Source organism: Rana temporaria, chromosome 11 (assembly GCF_905171775.1).
Source record: "Rana temporaria chromosome 11, aRanTem1.1, whole genome shotgun sequence".
NCBI lineage: Eukaryota > Metazoa > Chordata > Amphibia > Anura > Ranidae > Rana > Rana temporaria.
The window spans coordinates 143,010,181-143,029,340 of record NC_053499.1 but is presented as its reverse complement, the minus strand read 5'-3'; the positions used below and the strand labels follow the sequence as shown (position 1 = coordinate 143,029,340).

The 19,160-nt window shown below is 47.4% G+C and overlaps 1 protein-coding gene across 1 annotated transcript in view; it reads right to left on the bottom strand.

Annotated features, from left to right (window-relative positions):
• HYDIN (HYDIN axonemal central pair apparatus protein) overlaps nucleotides 1–19,160 on the bottom strand; it is a 159,070-nt gene that overhangs the window by 86,692 nt on the left and 53,218 nt on the right. Inside the window, exons 15-20 of the mRNA XM_040329299.1 lie at nucleotides 14,072–14,172; nucleotides 13,576–13,711; nucleotides 13,301–13,465; nucleotides 11,363–11,515; nucleotides 7,840–8,078; nucleotides 1,996–2,236 (exon numbers count right to left, since the gene is read on the bottom strand). Of these exons, the coding sequence (XP_040185233.1) occupies nucleotides 1,996–2,236; nucleotides 7,840–8,078; nucleotides 11,363–11,515; nucleotides 13,301–13,465; nucleotides 13,576–13,711; nucleotides 14,072–14,172 (1,035 nt within the window). The remainder of the gene's footprint in view (nucleotides 1–1,995; nucleotides 2,237–7,839; nucleotides 8,079–11,362; nucleotides 11,516–13,300; nucleotides 13,466–13,575; nucleotides 13,712–14,071; nucleotides 14,173–19,160) is intronic.

The following is a 19,160-nucleotide window of genomic DNA, read 5'->3' as shown; positions in this document are numbered from 1 at the left end:
CCGGCGTAAAGTTAGTCGAACAAATAGCTGGCCTAGCCAATGTTAATTATGGCCGTCGTTCCCGCGACGAAATTTGAAAATTTTACGTTGTTTGCGTACGTCGTCTGTCAATGGGGCTGGACGTAATTTACGTTCACGTCGAAACCAATACGTCCTTGCGGCGTACTTTGGAGCAATGCACACTGGGATATGTACACGGACGGCGCATGCGCCGTTTGTAAAAAACGTCAATCACGTCGGGTCACCAAACATTAACATAAAACACGCCCCCCCCATCCTCATTTGAATTAGGCGCGCTTACGCCGGCCCCATTTACGCTACGCTGCCGTAAGTTAGGAGGCAAGTGCTTTGTGAATACAGTACTTGCCTCTCTGACTTAAGGCGGCATAGCGTAAATACGATACGCTACGCCGCCTTAAAGATACACGCCCCTACCTGAATCTAGCTATGTGTCTTTTGTGTCAACTAACCCCCATAGTAAGTATAGAGTGATTAGGCTTACCCATATATGGTTAACAGAATGTAAGGGAAAATGCTGATAAAGTACCATTTTGTACCTAGTGCTTCAGCATTTCCTTAGCCAATAAGAAGCACTATAGCTGTTTTATTGTAAGTATTAGTGGGGGGGGGGGGGTATATGCCTCCCTCATTCTCACTTATGATGATGTCTATATGATGTCTTCTGGGGAATGGAGCAGCATGCTCCATTCCCCAGAAGACGATGCGAGGATGAAGACCAGCCACGGACTAGGAAGAGGCAGATTAGGAAGATCCGCCTAGAAACTGCAATTTCTGGTAAGTAAAAAACATTTTTTTTCTATTTTTTTGCAGCATTTTGGTGTAATTTGTTTTTTTTTTTTAGGGTGGACCTCCACTTTAACTTAAAACACCTGGAGTTTGACTGATCACAGGAGAAGAATTATCCTTATATGCTCTCATAGAATATCAGTATCCGAGTTTCCTGCTCTGATCATTTACCAATAGCTGAGTATCCAGCTCTGCTCAATTACCAATACTTATTATGCTGTCATAGATTATCAACACCCTAGTATCCCACTCTGATCAATTACCAATACCTGAGTATCGTGATCTGATCAATAACCAATACCTGAGTATCCTGCTATGATCAATTTACCAATACCCAAGTATCCTGCTCTGATCAATTACTGATAATCAAGTATCCTAGTCTGATAAAGTACCAATACTTGAATAGTCTGCCATATTGGTTACTCATACTTTCACATACAGTATAACTGTGATTTCTTGTGTTGGGAGACAAGCACAGCTAACTAGTCCATTCAAGGTAGGGTTAGATTTCTGTACCACGGAAAGTGTGCTATTGTGCCATACTGATTGGTGGCCATGGTAAATGGACATGGTTTATGGTGACCAGGCCTGTTGCTACAAGGCAGGCAAACCAAGCAATTGCTTGGGGCCCCAAGCTGACCTGGGGCCCCAAGAAGGGCCCTTGCCGCGCTTCCAATATACTGCAGCCGCCTGAGCGCTCTATAGAGAGCCTGCAGCACTGCTGCCTCAAGTCGTCACTTCCCCTTCTCTGTAGCATGGCCGTGGTCCTCTTCCTTCCTCCTGTCAGTCTGGACGGGTAGCACGCGGTAGAGGAGTATCAGTTTCCTGTTCCTGGCCGGACTGACAGGAGTGCTCACTTCCTTTCAGTCCGGCCGGTTGGGGGACCTTCATGTCCATTTTGCTTGGGGCCCCCAAATTCCTTCAAACGGCCCTGATGATGACACACCTTTTCACATTGCCCAGCATTGGTGTTCATAGTGGCTCTTGGCATTCGGTCACATAACATCTCAGAATGGGGATTAGGAACTTTTTAATGCCCACCATGTGTAGATGACTGTGGGTCCCCTGTGATCATTGTCTAACTATATTTAAGCATCTCCACTCAGGACCAAAAGTCCAATGTATCCTATTATTACTAGCCAAGGAGGCAATTCCCCCACCTCCAGCCAAGTCCTCCATGTTCCTTACCTTAGGAATGTCAGATGTTCCCTCCAGAACCACATCTTTGCTCTGTCCTGGGTGCAGCTCCATGCGTGATGGCTGCAGTCTGAAGGTTGGTTCTGGAGGCTCACATTGAAGGGCTGTTGGTTTAAGACTAGGCAGCTGTTGGTGTTTGCGGAACTGAGGGAATCCCTCTGTCGTCCAGTACAGCTGGTGTGTACGCCGGCCACGGTTGGTCATTGTGAAGTGGTATCGGCATGGACCAGCACTGCAATACATAGAGTGCACAATATTCACACAGAAATATAACACACAGTCATTGCTGATAAAGAAAATAATTATATGTTTTACCAATTATTAAATTACAATACTATGTGCTTATATGTTAATGTTAAGTTCTTTATATAACAGGTTTGCTTGCAAGAATGAAAAATGTTGCTAGAACAGATGACTGTTTTGGGGATTTTTTTTATATCTTGTTGGGCAACATAGAATCTGTTGATCTCCCTGTTCTACAACGAGTCTGGAGGTTGGTCAAGTTGATAGGGTGTTCAGAGACAACAGAAATTAACTTCTCTTGTGAAAAAAGATGTGTTGCTTGTGCAAATTCTTAAGGGAATGGTTTATTATGTAAAATGTTTATCCTGGGAGGGTCCTACATGGCAATTGTCAAAGGATGGAACTTAAAGTGTTTGTAAAGACTTTTTTTATTAAATTAAAATAACAAAGATGTTTTGCTTATCTGCTCTGTGCAATGGAATTGCACAGAGTGACCCTGAACCTCCTCTTCTAGGGTCCTCCACTAGCACTTTGGGCTCCTCCTCTTCTGTATCTGCCCCCATAGCAAGCCACTTGTATGGGGTGGATGTGCGTGCTCGATACCGTGTCAGGCTGTGTGAATCCATAGCCACACAAAGCACAGCTTGGCCACGCCCCCACCTCCCTCCTCACTGGATTTGATTGACAGCAAAGCCTGTAAGACCAGGAAGAGAAGGAGAGAAGACCGGCAGCTGGGCACAGTGCTGGATCGATATAGGAGTCAGGTAAGTGTTAGGGAGGGGAGTGGGAAGGACACACAGTGCAAGTTTTTTACTTTAAAGGAGAAGTACAGCCAAAGCTTGTTTGGCTGTACTTCTCCTGTGAATCACAGGAGTGCAGTTTGTTTTGCACTCCTGTGACCTGTTTTCAGCCGACAGTGGCCTGAAGCCCGCTGTTGGCTGATGTCCCAGAGCCGGTCCAAGCTGGGGAAACATAACGACCATATGTTTGGGGTCCATTACAGAAGCCTGGACCGGCAGCTGAGCCACTGAGAGCCTGAGCCAGCCACCCATTTCACAGCCCAGTGCTCCAGTAAAGTGGGCGGGGGCAGAGCTAAGAGCCAGTGTCTGACAGTCATCGGCTCTCTGCTTGCGGAGCACTGAGAACTGAGCGATCAGCTGTGTTTAATTGCTCGATTCTCAGTGTTAGAGCCGGCAGAGGACAGAATTGGACCGATGTTGCCTCCACCTAGGTAAGTATGATTTTTTTTTTTTTTTTTAAGTATACTTCTCTTTTAATGCAGAGAATGAATTAAAGTAAAAACAAAAACCTTTAATATTTAGAAACTATAAAAGCCCCTGGTTTTGATTGTGGTTCAGGTCCTTGGTACACTTGCTATGTCCTATTGATCTCTGTGCATGGTAATCTCTCTGTTGTTTAATCTTTATTTAAATTTTGCAGCTTTTTTCTTCTAATAGATGCACAGCACCATATTGTATGCCGTCCTCTCTCAGCCTCACTTCCTGTCTCCAAACTGTGGCCCAGGGGTCAGATGCTTTTATCTGGCCCTTGGGGCATTATACCCCCACTGTCAGCAACAGTGGGCCATAGTTCCTGCCTCTTTATTCCTCATACTGACCCCAGGGATGAAGCACTAGTCCTCTCACTAACTATGGGACACCATTCCTCCCACTGACGCCAATGATGGGACACTATTCCTGCCACTGACACTAACAAACAATGGGCCACTATTCCTCCCACTGACGCCAATGATGGGGCACTCTTCCTCCCACTGATGCCAATTTGGGGCACTATTCCTCCCACTGACACCAATGATGAGGCACTATTTCTCCCCTTAATACCAAAGATGGGGAACTGTTTACTCCCACAAGGTCATTTTCTACTTCCACTAGCCACAGTTTGACCCCCCTAATGTTGAAGGACAGTAAACTGGCCCCTTATTTAGAAAGTTTGGAGACCCCTGTCATAGAGTATGAACGTTTCTGTCTTTCTGTGGTGCTCTTTTTTTTGTGATTGTGGAAATTCACAAAAAATGTGGAGCTCTCACTGATGGAATCCCATGCATATGAATACAGAAAAAAATAAGTTAGACACGTGTATGAGCTGGCCTGACCATCATTCAGGAGAGAGGTGAAGCGGCCAGAGGTCACGCTATACTCAGGTTGCGCTCTCTTCGGCTTATAATGTTACTGCGGCTTCTCAGATGAAGTTTCAGAGGTTTTATATTCCATGGCCGCCTATTATGCTCGGCTGGGAGGATAACAAAGATGCTGACAAGCAGAACCAGCAGGAGACACAAAACAAGAGGTTACATATCCTCATTAACTATGTCTGTGCCAGCCGTGCCCAGCAGCCTCCATTCCGGTTCAGTGATGGCAGCCAAGTTTAAGGACTGGGGGGGGTTAAGCAGTACTCTATACTGGCATTAGGTTGCCATCCTTGTGCAGTGCTTTGATGTATCGCACAAAGAGTTTGTTATCAGATGAAGCTCCCGAACAAAAGACTCAGAAAAGGAGAGGAGGAACCTGATTCTATGTCCCGTTACAAAGGCAGAGATGCCAGCCCCCATCCAACAAGCTCAACTGCCCATAAACTTTCCATTGACACTGGATACTGCGTGTCTTAACTGTCATCGCTGGCACAATGTGCCGGCATCATGTTCATTAAAATGCCAAGGCTGGCACCTGGCACCAGCCACCTACGGTGCCCAGTCAGTGTAATCACAATGCGATCGGTTCACTACACAGGCAGATTGCAGGGTGTCTAGATACCCATTACACAGCCATGAACGCCCCTCAATGTCAGCAGAGGAACTGAACATCCTCTGTGCCACAAGGAGCCGCAAACATCCATATCAGCTGTGATTTCATGTGGAGAAGAGATACAAGTAGCTCAGAGGTGGGGAGATGTGACAACATGGCGCAGAACAACATGGCCACTATTTTACTGTAATAACGGTAAAAGATTTGGGTGACTGGGGTGTATAAAGGCTGTTCATACAGGATAAACACTGACTCTTGGAATACTAACATACATCAGATATTAGAGTATTACATGAAATAAATGACTCCATGTATCAGATTTATTCAAACTGTCAGGCATTCTTCTATCTCCTTTGGAGGAGTCTGCTGGTTTTTGACCTCTTTTCTGCCATCTGATGAGATGAATGGAAATAATGTGTAAGTGGCCCAGATCTGCAGAAAGCACCCCTTTGCTTTATCCTAAAGCCTCTTATTTTATAGTTTGCAATGTAATTCTTGTATAGTTTGTAATTGTAAGCCATCTGACGTGGTTCTGTCTCTCTGTGCTGGAATAAGCCAGTAAAAATGTAGGCTGGTCCCTAAAGAGTACGCGGCCTAATGACCAGTGACTCCACCACCATCTGACACCCCAATTCTTGGATAATGACCAGTGACTCCACCACCATCTGACACCCCACTTCTTGGCTAATGACCAGTGACTCCACCACCACCTGACACCCCACCTCTTGGACAATGACCAGTAACTCCGTCACCATCTGACACCCCACCTCTTGGATAATGACCAGTAACCCCACCATCATCTGACACCCCACCTCTTGGATAATGACCAGTGACTCTGTCACCATCTGACACCCCACCTCTTGGATAATGACCAGTGACTCCACCACCATCTGACACCCCACTTCTTGGATAATGATCAGTAACTCGGTCACCATCTGACACCCCACCTCTTGGATAATGATCAGTAACTCGGTCACCATCTGACACCCCACCTCTTGGATAATGACCAGTGACTCCACCACCATCTGACACCCCACCTCTTGGATAATGACCAGTAACCCCACCATCATCTGACACCCCACCTCTTGGATAACGACCAGTAACTCCGCTACCATCTGACACCCCACCTCTTGGATAATGACCAGTGACTCCACTACCATCTGACACCCCACTTCTTGGATAATGACCAGTGACTCCACCACCATCTGACACCCCACCTCTTGGATAATGACCAGTAACTCCGCCACCATCTGACACCCCACCTCTTGGATAATGACCAGTAACTCCGCCACCATCTAACACCCCACCTCTTGGATAATGACGAGTAACTCCACCACCATCTGACATCCCACCTCTTGGATAATGACCAGTAACTCCCCCACCATCTGACACCCCACTGGATGATGACCAGTAACCCCACCATCATCTGACACCCCACCTCTTGGATAACGACCAGTAACTCCACCATCATCTCACACCCCACCTCTTGGATAACGACCAGTAACTCCACCATCATCTCACACCCCACCTCTTGGATAACTACCATTAACTCCACCACCATCTGACACCCCACTGGATGATGACCAGTAACCCCACCACCATCTGACACCCACCTTTTGGATAACGACCAGTAACTTCACAACCATCTGACACCCCACCTCTTGGATAATGACCATTAACTCCACCACCATCTGACACCCCACTGGATGATGACAAGTAACCCCACTATCATCTGACACCCCAACTCCTGGATAATGAGCAGTAATTCCACCACAATCTGACTCCCTATCTCCTGGATAATGATGACCAGTAACTCCACCACCATCTGACATCCCATGTCCTGGATAATGACCAGTAACCCCACCATCATCTGACACCGCAACTCATGGATAATGAACAGTAACTCAGACCCCATCTGGCATCCCATCTCCTGAATAAGGACCAGTAACTCAGCCCCATTTAGCACCCTGCCTCTGGAATAATGACCATTAAAGCCTCGTACACACAATCAAATTTTCCACGGACAAAGCGTAGGACTTTTGTCCGAAGGTCGTTGGCCAGGAATTTGTATTGCATACAAACGGCACACAATCGTCGGCCAACGAAGACGAAACTATGTGGTTTTTCAGCTCCTAAGCACCACCCTTTGGGCACCTTCTGCTAATGTTGTGTTTGGTGAGCATTGCTTCCGAGCATGCGTGTTTGTACTTTTGACTATTGTCTGACAGACTTGTGTACACACGTTCAGGAAACCCGACAACAGACCGTTGTTTGCAGAAAATTTTAAAGCCTGCTATCCAACACTTGTCCGCGAAAAATCCGACAACAATTGTCCAATGGAGCATACAAAAACGGTCAGGTTTTCCGCCTGTGATCACACAATTCCGTCTGAAAATCCGATCGTGTACGAGGCTTAACTCAGCTCAGCCCTCATCTTAATACCCATCCTCCTGGATAATGACAGGTAACGCAGCCCCCATCTGACATCCTCTCTTCTGGATACCAGTAACTCAGCAGTCATCTGACGCCCTGCCTTCAATCAGCCTCCACCTGACACCCTGCCTCCCAGATAATGACCAGTAATTCGGTTACCATCTTACACCCTGCCTCCACTGAGCCCGCATTTTTAATTAAATCAGCAAAATGTTTCCCATCTTTGCTCATTTGTCCCAACATTTAATGGGTTTTAAATTAATTTTCCAACACAAAAGAGGAATAGAAACACTTAAAAATAATTTAGGCGGCTTAGATACAAAAAAAATGGAAATGCAAACATTATATATGAATAAATAGGAGAGCTTGTCAGGAAGGACATCATAGATTTTGCTACCTGAAATGAGCGCCGAGGTTCAACACTGGAGCAAAAGTCCTGTCGGTGACTATGGTGGTTCCAGTTCCATAGGCGTGCACAGGAATGAGGTAGGTGCTGCTGTTTGTGATCACCAGCTGAACAGTGTCTTTGAAGGCCACAGTGTCATCTAGATGAGCTACAAGAGTCAAACGTGTCTCTCCTTCTGCAGGGACTTCACCACAGCTGGGTTCCACACACCACAGAGAGCGCTTCTTCGCCTGTGGAAGGAGAAATTACTTACAGCGCAGATCATTGGCTGGAGGAGAACATCTACCTGGACATGACAATAGCTATGATACAGTATCAGAACATCTTCCTGGATATGATAATAGCTGTAATAGCGCCCAAACTCAGATCATTAGCTGAAGGAGAACATCTACCTGCATACAGGGCCATCTTTAAGGCAGGGCAAAAGGGACAGATGCCCTGGGCCCTGTCATTGTTGTGGGGCCCAAAGCAGCTGCCTCATACTTGCCAACTATCCCAATTCAATTCCCATGTCCCTTGAAGTTTTAGTCCTGTGCTGTGTCCCGATATCTCAGTGTGAAGTACTGCTACTAATGCTGCCCAGCTCTGCCCTATTGTTGTGTACAGATGACTCACCTGCAGACCCTGGGCCAGATTCTCAAAAGAGTTACGCCATCTACAGATACACCGGCGTAATTCGAAAATCCCGCCGGCGTATCATTGTTTTGTATTCACAAAACAAGATAGGCCAGATTTAGGCTCGGATCCGACTGGTGTAAGTCACTTACACCGTCGGATCCTAAATGCAATACAACGCTGACCGCTAGGTGGCGTTTACGTTCAGGTCTCATTTGACTATGCAAATGAGCCTGATACGCCGATTCCCGAACGAATTTGCGTCGCTTTCGTTGTTTCCGTAAGCGTAAGGTTACCCCTGCTATATGAGTGGTAACCTTACGCCAGTCCGCCGTATGCCATGTTAAGTATGGCGTCGGGTCCGCGTCGTCTTTTTCCGTCGGTTACGTCGTTTTCCTAAGTCGTTCTTGAATACGACTTTACGTCAATGACGCTCACGTCGGCGTCATTGACGTTTTCCGTTGTGAGCTGGAGCATGCGCACTGGGCTATTTTTCAGCCCCGGCGCATGCGCAGTTCGATCGTCGCGGGGGCGCGCTTAATTTGAATACAAGCCGCCCCCTTTGAATTACGCGGCCATACACCGGGCCATTTACACTACGCCGCCGCAAATTACGGAGCAAGTGCTTCGCGAATACGGCACTTGCTCCAGTAAGTTGCGGTGGCGTAGTGTAAATGACTTACACTACGCCTACGCCGTTTCTTAGAGAATCTGGCCCCCTGTGTTTACATTTAAATAACCGTCATTCATATGTAAATAACGGGAGTATTCATATGTAAATAGCTGAGGCTATCCTCACTTCCTGTTCTTCTGTCTGTAACTCCACACAGTAATGCAAGGCTTTCTCCCTGGTGTGGAGTGTCGTGCTCGCCCCCTCCCTTGGACTACAGGGGAGTCAGGACGCTCTCTACGTTGCAGATAGAGAAAGGAGCTGTGTGTTAGTGGGCGTCCTGACTCCCCTGTAGTCCAAGGGAGGGGGTGAGCACGACACTCCACACCAGGGAGAAAGCCTCGCATTACTGTGTGGAGTTACAGACAGAAGAACAGGAAGTGAGGATTTCTCAGAAGAAATAAGGACATTTAAAAGCAAAATGGAAGGATGAGGTAAGTGAAGGAGGACTGCACTAAGGTAAAGGAAGACATTTAGGGGAAAAAATTGTACCTTTACAACCCCTTTAAGGCATTTCACGGCACAGGGTGGGAAGTGGAGGTGTAGTATTTGGGGATAAAGCACAGACTTGGGGTACATAGCCAGAGAAGCAACTTGTTATATACAGTACTTTATCTCCATCCGTCAGTGATAGGGGATTGTAAATCTTACCCTATCTTCTCTATCAGACAGAAGGATATGATAATCTGTTTATTGTAGTAATTATCAGGCAGTCATGGCAGTGGTATATAATTATCAGTCACCATGGGAACATAAGACATTAAAACACACACAGATCTGGCACCTCCCTGCCTGTGCTGAAGTATAATGCTCTCGCCATGAAAGCTTACGATCTGGTAGCTCAACTCTAGCACACATGTCTCTGCATCCCTGTATCTACTAAGCTGTACTTACCAGGGTCGTCTTAATAGCATCATGGGCCCCTGGGCAAAGTAATGCACTGGGGTCCCTGCCAGCCTGCCCTAAATTTACACACCTACTCAAGAATTAAAGTATAAATAGTTGATAGAATTAAACACACATATATATATATATATATATATATATATATATATATATATATATATACCGTATTTATCGGCCTATTGCGCGCACCGGCGTATAGCGCGCACCCCTGATCTGGACGTGAAATTCCTGATTTTTTTTATTTTATTATTTACAGTTTTTGTGTCTTGCCCGGCGTCCATCGGCGGCCTTGTCCGGTCCGGCATCTGTCTGCGGCCTTCGTGGGGTCCTCCCCGCTTGTCCCGCGCTGTCTCTGAGCCGATTCCCGCTTCCCGCGCTGTGTTTGACCGCCGCCGCCGATGGCATATACCAAGCGCAGTACACTCGGGCACGCTCGGCTTCTCTCGTATAACCGCAAGGGGAGCCGAGCATGGCCGAGTGTACCCGAGTGTACTGCGCTCGGTATATGTCGGTGGCGGATTCAAACACAGCGCGGGAAGCGAGTATCGGCGTATATCGCGCACCCACGATTTTGCCCTGATTTTAAGGGCAAAAAAGTGCGCGGTATACGCCGATAAATACAGTATATTAGTACTTTCAATAAAATTTATTTTAGACAATAAGAAAACGTGCAATAAATCAAAGACTAAACCAACACAAAGAGCATGGGGGGAGGCAGAAGGGCATCAGGAGGGTAAAGTACAAGTTTTGGGAATGCCGCTCAGGACAAGGCCATCATTCTGGGAAAACTTAGTAAAATGCATGACTATCCTAGCACATGTGGGACAGTTGGCAAATATGATGTAATGCAAGACTATCATGGTGCCCCCATGCACCTGGGGCTGGGGCCCCTGGGCAATAGAAGATTATGGGGCCCCCGGGCAATAAAAGATTATGGGGCCCCCGGGCAATAGGAGATTATGAAGCCCCCCCGAGCAATATGAGATTATGGGGCCCCCAGGCAATAGATTATGGGGCCACACAGTATACACACACATACAGTATACACACACAGACACACAATATACACACACAGTATACATACACACAGAATACACATACACACACTGAAAGAGTACTGGAGAGGCAGCTATAATCTTGGGATTTAAAAAAAAAAAAAACACAGATTTTCACATACTGTCCCTGGTTTTACTGAGGCTGTCAACCCTGATGGGGCCCCCTAGTGGCATGGGGCCCTCAGGCAGTGCCCGAGTGCTCAAATGGTCAGTCCGCCCCTGGAAGTGCCCAAGTATGCCCAGGAATTAAGACAGCCCTGGTACTTACCATTGTGACCTGGAAGGGGGCAGGAATCAGTGATTGATTATTCAGATGGATGGTCCTGGAGACATCAGTCAGAGCCGGGATGTTGCCAAAGTTTAGCTCACTAGGATGCACGTGGACCACGGGCCCCTCTCCGGTACACAGCAGAAGGACCTCCTGTAAGAATAATATACTCCTCCAATGAGCACTTTTATACAGAGCCCCAGCGAGCGCATGGTGCACCTACCACAAATCATAAGGCCCCTTTGACACGGGGCAGTGGAGGTGCGGTGACGGTATAGAGGCGCGATTTTTAGCGCCGCTATACCGTCATATTTGCCGCGATATTTGGCCACTAGCGGTGCGGTTTTAACCCCCGCTAGCGGCCAAAAAAGGGTTAATACCACCGGCAATGCGCCTCTGTGGAGGCGCATTGCCGGCGGTATTACCGCGGTTTCCCATTGATTTCAATGGGAAGGAGCGGTATAAGAGCGGTAAACACCCCGCTCCTATACCGCTCCAAAGATGCGGCTAGCAGGACTTTTGGAGCGCTCCTGCTAGCGCAACGCTTCAGTGTGAAAGCTTTCAGGCTTTCACATTGAAGACTGCAGGGCACGATTTTTTCAGGCGGTATAGCAGCACTATTTTTAGCACTGAACCGCCTGAAAAACGTGTCAGTGTGAAAGGGGCCTAAATGTTACTAAATGAAATACTGTAAACTCTGGTGTCTTTGACTGTCACGTGTAACTTTCTTTGGTTAAAAAGGGAGTTACAAAAAAAAAAGCAGCCAATCATAATTTTAATGTTAAGTAACACTGATGCCGCGTACACACGATCGGAATTTCCGACAACAAATGTTCGATGGGAGCTTGTGTAGGCTCCATTGGACATTTGCTGTCGATATTTACGATACGCCGCCGCAAGTTTACAGGCAAGTGCTTTCTGAATAAAGCACTTGCCTCAAAAACTTGCGGCGGCGTAACGTAAATCATATAGGTTACACGGATCTGAAGATCTGAATCTAGCCCAATATTTTTTACTTTTTGTTATAATAATATCCCATTTTTTTTTTTTTTTAAATAAAAATTTCCCTCGGTTTAGGCTGATACATATTCTTCTACATATTTTTGTTAAAAAATCGCAATAAGCGTTTATTGATTGGTTTGCGCAAAAGTTATAGCGCCTACAAAATAGGGGATAGATTTATGATTTTTTTTTTATTATTATTTTTTACTAGTAATGGCGGTGATCTGCGATTTTTTATTTATTTTTTGTCAGGCCTGCGATATTGCGGCGGACGTATCGGACACTTTTGACACAATTTTGGGACCATTCACATTTATACAGCGATCAGTGCTATAAAAATGCACTAATTACTGTATAAATGTGACTGGCAGGGAAGGGGTTAACACGAGGGGGTGAGGAAGGGGGTAAATGTATTCCCTGGGTGTGTTCTAACTGTGTGTGGAGGGGACTGACTGGGGGAGGTGACCGATCTATGTCCCTATGTACAAGGGACACCGCATCGGTCTCCTCTCTCCCTGACAGGACGTGGAGCTCTGTGTTTACACACAGAGCTCCACGTCCCTGCTGTCACCGCCGATCGCGGGTACTTGGCGGACATGGCGGCCGCCAGGCACGCGCATCGGCTCCCCAGCGATGCGCCGGGCACAGTGTTTCCCCGCTGTGCGCCCCCAGCGGCGCGCACAGGGAATGTAAACAACAGGACGTCTACCCGGCACTTGAGAGCAAAAAACGATGGTGTGTAGGCAACATCGTTTTAATGATGAAGTTGGGAAAACGTTTTTTTTTAGACATGCTGAAAAATGAAGTTTTCTTTCATGCTGAAAAATTATGGAGTGTACGCGGCATTACAGTTTTCTATTCAGACAGTCCTGGAAGGGGGAAGGGGAGTCAGGTACACAGTGCTGCCGAGCTGATGGAGAAAGTTGCCATTATTACCAGAGGAGCCTCGCTGCCACCAAACACTGCAATCTCAGCTGTGGTGCTGTGCTCGCCGGTTCGCTGGGCTGTCACCACGATGGGGACGTCCACGCTGCTGTGAGGCTCAATGATACCACGGGGAATAGGACTGTAAAAGTGGATACTGGAGAGGCATGCCGGATCCTGTGTTGAATGAGAACAGAACACATGAACCTTCTCAGATTCCATCACACATTACACACAATCATTGAAGGTCAGCTAGCAGATCCTTCAGAAAACATATGACAACCCACCTGTGACACAACAACATAGCATCCCTGGAGATTGCTGGGATTGGTGATGGTCACTGCCTTCTCATACGGGTACTTCAGGAAACAGCGGTTGAATTTCACGGAGGGGTTATCCACAAACAGAGGTGGCACCACACACCTGTATACAACAAACACAATGGTACCAAGTGCAAAGTCTGGAGCAAATATACCAGCAGGGATGGATTGACAACCCATGGGGCCCCCGGGCAATAGAAGATTATGGTCCCCCTGGGCTTACAGATGGCCACCACGCCAGGAGGCAGTGCAGAGGCATGGCAGCTAAAATCTCAGGATTTTCACATCAAAAGCATGTCGGTTTAAGAAAACACAGATTTTTACATACTGTCCCTGGTTTTATTGAGCCTGGCAACCCTGATGGGGCCCCCAAGTGGCATTGGGCCCTCGGGCAGTGCCCAAAAGTCCCAATGGTCAGTCCGCCCCTATATACCAGCATGAAATACGGCAATGTGTGATTTACCTGGCAGTGATCGGCAAAGCCAAGACCTCCTCTCCTATACCGTCTATATCCACCACCAATGCCAGCTCATATCTCTTCACCTGGTTGGCGCAGAATGTGACCTGGACACAAGAAAGAGGGAAAAGTAGAAGACAGATGGCACATCGGGCAAATCATCTGTATTTACTACCCTAAACAATAAGTCCACACGGATATAATGTTCTCCAGATCACACCTTGTACTTTAATTTCACTAAATTGTTTTTTTTCTCCCAGCAATTTTAATCATATGAAATCTGACATCAGGCTTTGAGTGGAAGTTACTGTGCTGTACAGGGCCGTCTTTAAAGCAGGGCAAAAGGAAAAGCTGCCCTGGGCCCTAAGCAGCTGCCTCATACTTGCCAACTATCCCAGTTTAAAAAACGGTTGTGTGTACGCGGCATTAGTCCTGTGCTGGCTCCCGATATCTCAGTGTAAAGTGCTGCTACTAATGCTGCCCAGCTCTGCCCTATTGTTGTGCACAGATGACTAACTTGCAGACCCTGGGCCAGATTCACGTACCTAGGCGCATCTTTGTGCGGGCGTAGCGTATCTTATTTACGCTACGCCGCCGCAACTTAGAGAGGCAAGTGCAGTATTCACAAAGCACTTGCTCCGTAAGTTGCGGCGGCGTAGCGTAAATTGGCCGGCGTAAGCCCGCCTAATTCAAAGTAGGAAGCAGGTGGGCATCATCTATTTAAATTAAGCGTGACCCCATGTATATTAATGGCCAGTCGAACTGGGCATGCGCATGCATGCTCAGAATCACGTTGCATATACTCCCTAAGATACGTCGGCGCAATGCCTACGACGTAAGCGTAACTTACGCACAGCCCTATTAACGTACGACTTACGTAAACGACGTAAACAACGTAAATTTCGACGCTCGTTCCGACGTCCATACCTTAACATGACTTACCCCTGCTTTATGAGGGGTAGAGTTACGCCAGTCGTACGCCTTACGTAAACAGCGTATATTAATACGCCGGGTGCAAGTACGTTAACGCCGAATGTGGGATCGCCGAATGTGTCCAGCGTAACTATGCGCCCACGATACGCCGGCGTAGGCAAGTTACGTCGGACGGCTGAAGCCATGTTTTTGGACGTATCTTGCTTTGTGAATCGGCGTAAAGATGCAACGGCACACATTTGAAATTACGGCGGCGTAACTGGAGATACGCCGGCGTAGAAGCTTTCTGGATCTGGCCCCCTGTGTTTACATGTAAATAACCATCATTCATATGTAAATAACAAGAGCATTCATATGTAAATAGGGACGTCATTCATATGTAAATATCTAAGGGCTGCAGCATTCATATGTAAATAAAGGCGGTATTCATATATATATATATCATGCCCCTCTGCAGTGAAGAAATTATGTGCTGTAACCTCTAGCACCAATCAGTGAGCAGTATTACTGTACAGTAATCTCTAGCAACCAATCAACAAGAAGAAACCATGTGCTGTAACCTTTAGCAACTAATCAGTGAACGGTAATGTGTGCTGTAACCTCTAGCATCCAGTCAGTAAGTGGTAATGATATGCTGTAACCTCTGGCAACCAATCACAATCACTGCCTGATCTGATACAGTAAACTGATTTTAGGTTTAGCTGATATGTATTGTATGCCTCAGAGCAGGTGGAGAGCAAAATTGCATGGGGGGCCCCCAAGAAAATGTTTGCCCAGGGTCCAATCAACATTAAAGTGGTCCGCCTAAATTTTTTTTTATTAAAAGCCAGCAGCTACAAATACTGCAGCTGCTGACTTTTAATAAATGGACACTTACCTGTCCAGGGTGCCCGCAATGTTGGCAGCCGAAGCCGAGCAATTGCCCCCGCCACCATCCTCGGTGATGGAATCAGAAAGTAAAGCGTTGTGGCATCACTTCCCGGTTCCCTACTGCGCATGCGCGTCCTCACTGGTCCCCGTTGTCTTCTGGGACCTGTGTGTTTCCCAGAAAACGGAAGGGGGGGGGTGTGACTCTCCCCCCTGAAAGGAGCCAAATGCGACACCGGAGGGTTCCGAAAAGCGGAGGTTCACTTTTTGAGTGGACCTCCGCTTTTAAGACGGCCCTGACTACAAGTACAGTACCAGCGGTTGCTGTTACTCACTGGCTGTGAGGTTATTCAGGGGCATGTAGTTTGCCTAATAGCTAGAATAGCTGGAGCAATTACGCTAGCCTACGTTCTGCTCTCTCCATTCATGTAGTACTGTGCTGATGACTCTAATTGTTGCTTTCTATTGTTATAGCACACTATATATTTCATTATTCAATGTCATTCTGTCGGCAAGAAGCCAAAACACAATAAAGAAATAAAAAAGAAAAATAGGTCAGTGATCCGCTACATAAGATGCACACAAAAGAGGTTGAATCCGATCAGTATCCACCCTACAAATACGAATGGGACTTCTACAATAAACACACAGGGCTAGATTCAGGTAGGGAGACGTAGGTTTATGCGGGCGTAGCGTATCCTATTTACGCTACGCCTCCGCAACTTAGACGTGCAAGTGCAGTATTCACAAAGCACTTGCTCCATAAGTTGCGGCGGCGTAGCGTAAATCTGCCGGCGTAAGCGCGCCTAATTCAAATTGTGAAGAGGTGGGCGTGTTTTATGTAAATAAAGCATGACCCCACGTAAACGACGTTTTGAACGAAAGGCGGATGCGCCGTCCGTGGACGTATCCCAGTGCGCATGCTCCAAATTACGCCGCAAAGACTAATTGGTTTTGACGTGAACGTAAATTACGCCCAGCCCCATTCACGAAAGACTTACGCAAACAACGTAAAAATTAAAAAATTCAACGCGGTTCCGACGTCCATACTTAACATTGGCTGCGCCATCTTTTTGGTGGAATATCTTTAGGCCTGAAATCTTTACTGCGACGGGCAAGCGTACGTTCGCGAATAGGCGTATCCCGCTAATTTACGCATTCTGGGCCAGATTCTCGTAGAATGGCGTATCTTAGCGGCGGCGTAACGTATCTGATTTACGTTACGCCGCCGCAACTTACACAGGCAAGTGCTGTATTCTCAAAGCACTTGCTCCGTAAGTTGCGGCGGCGTAGCGTAAATCGGCCGGTGTAAGCCCGCCTAATTCAAATGTGGAAGGGGGGGGGGCGTGTTTTATGTTAATCTACTGTGACCCGACGTGATTGACGTTTTTTCACGAACGGCGCATGCGCCGTCCGTGGAAATCTCCCAGTGTGCATTGCTCCTAATACGCCGCAAGGACGTATTGGTTTTGACGTGGACGTAAATTAAGTCCAGCCCCATTCACGGACGAGTTACGCAAACGACGTAACTTTTTCAAATTTCGACGCGGGAACGACGGCCATACTTAACATTGGCTGCGCCTCATATAGCAGGGGCAACTATACGCCGGGAAAAGCCTAACGGAAACGTCGTAACTTTACTGCGTTGGCCGCGCGTACGTTCGGGAATTCGCGTATCTAGCTAATTTGCATACTCGACGCGGAATTCGACAGAAGCGACACCTAGCGGTAAAAAAAAATGCAGTTTAGATCCGACGGCGTAAGAGACTTACGCCTGTTGGATCTAATGGATATCTATGCGTTAGGCCCCATACACACGAGAGGATCCATCCGCTGAAAAATCTCAGCGGATCGTTTTCAGCGGATGGATTCCCTGGTGTGTATGCTCCAGCGGATCTTTATCTGCGGATATTTCCCAATTCCAGCAGATAAAAATTTGTTGACATGCCAACAAATCTATCCGCTGGAATCGGATCCCACGGATCGATCCGCTGGTCTGTACAGACTCACCGGATCGATTCGTCCGAGGGGATCCCCCGCATGCGTCGTAATGATTCGACGCATGCGTGGAATTCCTTATATGACTGCGTCGCGCACGTCGCCGCGTCATCATCGCGGCGACGGCGCGACACGTCATCGCCAGAGGATTTCGGCGCGGATTTCGATTCGATGGTGAGTACACTCCATCGGATGGAAATCCGCGCAAATCCTCGAGAGGATTTATCCGCGGATACGGTCCGCTGGACCGTATCCGCGGATAAATCCTCTTGTGTGTATGGGGCCTAACTGATTCTAAGAATCAGTCGCATAGATACGACGGCTCAACGCAGAGATACGACGGCGTATCTGGAGATACGCTGTTGTATCTCGGTTGAGAATCTGGGCCTCAAGGCGTAAATCAGCGTACACGCCCCTATCGGACGGCGTAAATAGACAGCTAAGATACAACGGCGCCGGCGGTCGTATCTTAGCTAGATTTAGGTGTATCTCAATTTGAGAATACACTTAAATATACGACGGCGCAGATTCAGAGTTACGACGGCGTATCTACTGATACGCCGGCGTAACTCTACTTGAATCTGGCTAACAGTTTTCCTAGCAGACACTTCCAATCCGCAGGCCGCGGTTCAGGAATGTTCGTGACATGAACAATCTTTGAAGATGTGCAGAAAAACTTGAAGTCCTGACAGTGAGTTTTCCTGAGTGGGAACTGCTGACAGCACAGGGAGCCCTGTACACGACTCCATGATTAATTCATCAGCTGGCCAGGGGCCTCCACACTTGCCATGTTTATCCTCCACATGCAGGGTCACCTGAATCAATAGCGGCCAACATAGCCAGGGGCTTGGAGTGACTGAAATGGCATATAATGGCAGTAATGATAGCCGGGGAGAGGTACAGGTAGGGGAGACGCACATCTGTCTGTGCGGATTATGTGCAGGACAGGAGGCGGCAGCCTCAGGAAACACATTCACAGCGGCTGCCAGTTTTCCAGCACAGGAGACACACGGCCTGTCTATCACCCCCCCCCCCCCCCACACTGCCTCCTCACATCCCCGGGAACACGGCACATCTTGTAAAGACACTTTGCACACATTTATTATTGAAAAGGGTACGCTGGTAAATAAGTCATGGACTGATGACACAGCCGGCTTATCAGAGGAGTTTAAGCTTTCCCTGTCAGCAACCCCTTTCCACCAACGCGGCCATCCTGAGCCCCTAACAGACGCAAACGAGTAAATGGGGACATTATTTTATATTAAAGTGGATGTAAACCATTTTTTTTATGTCACAA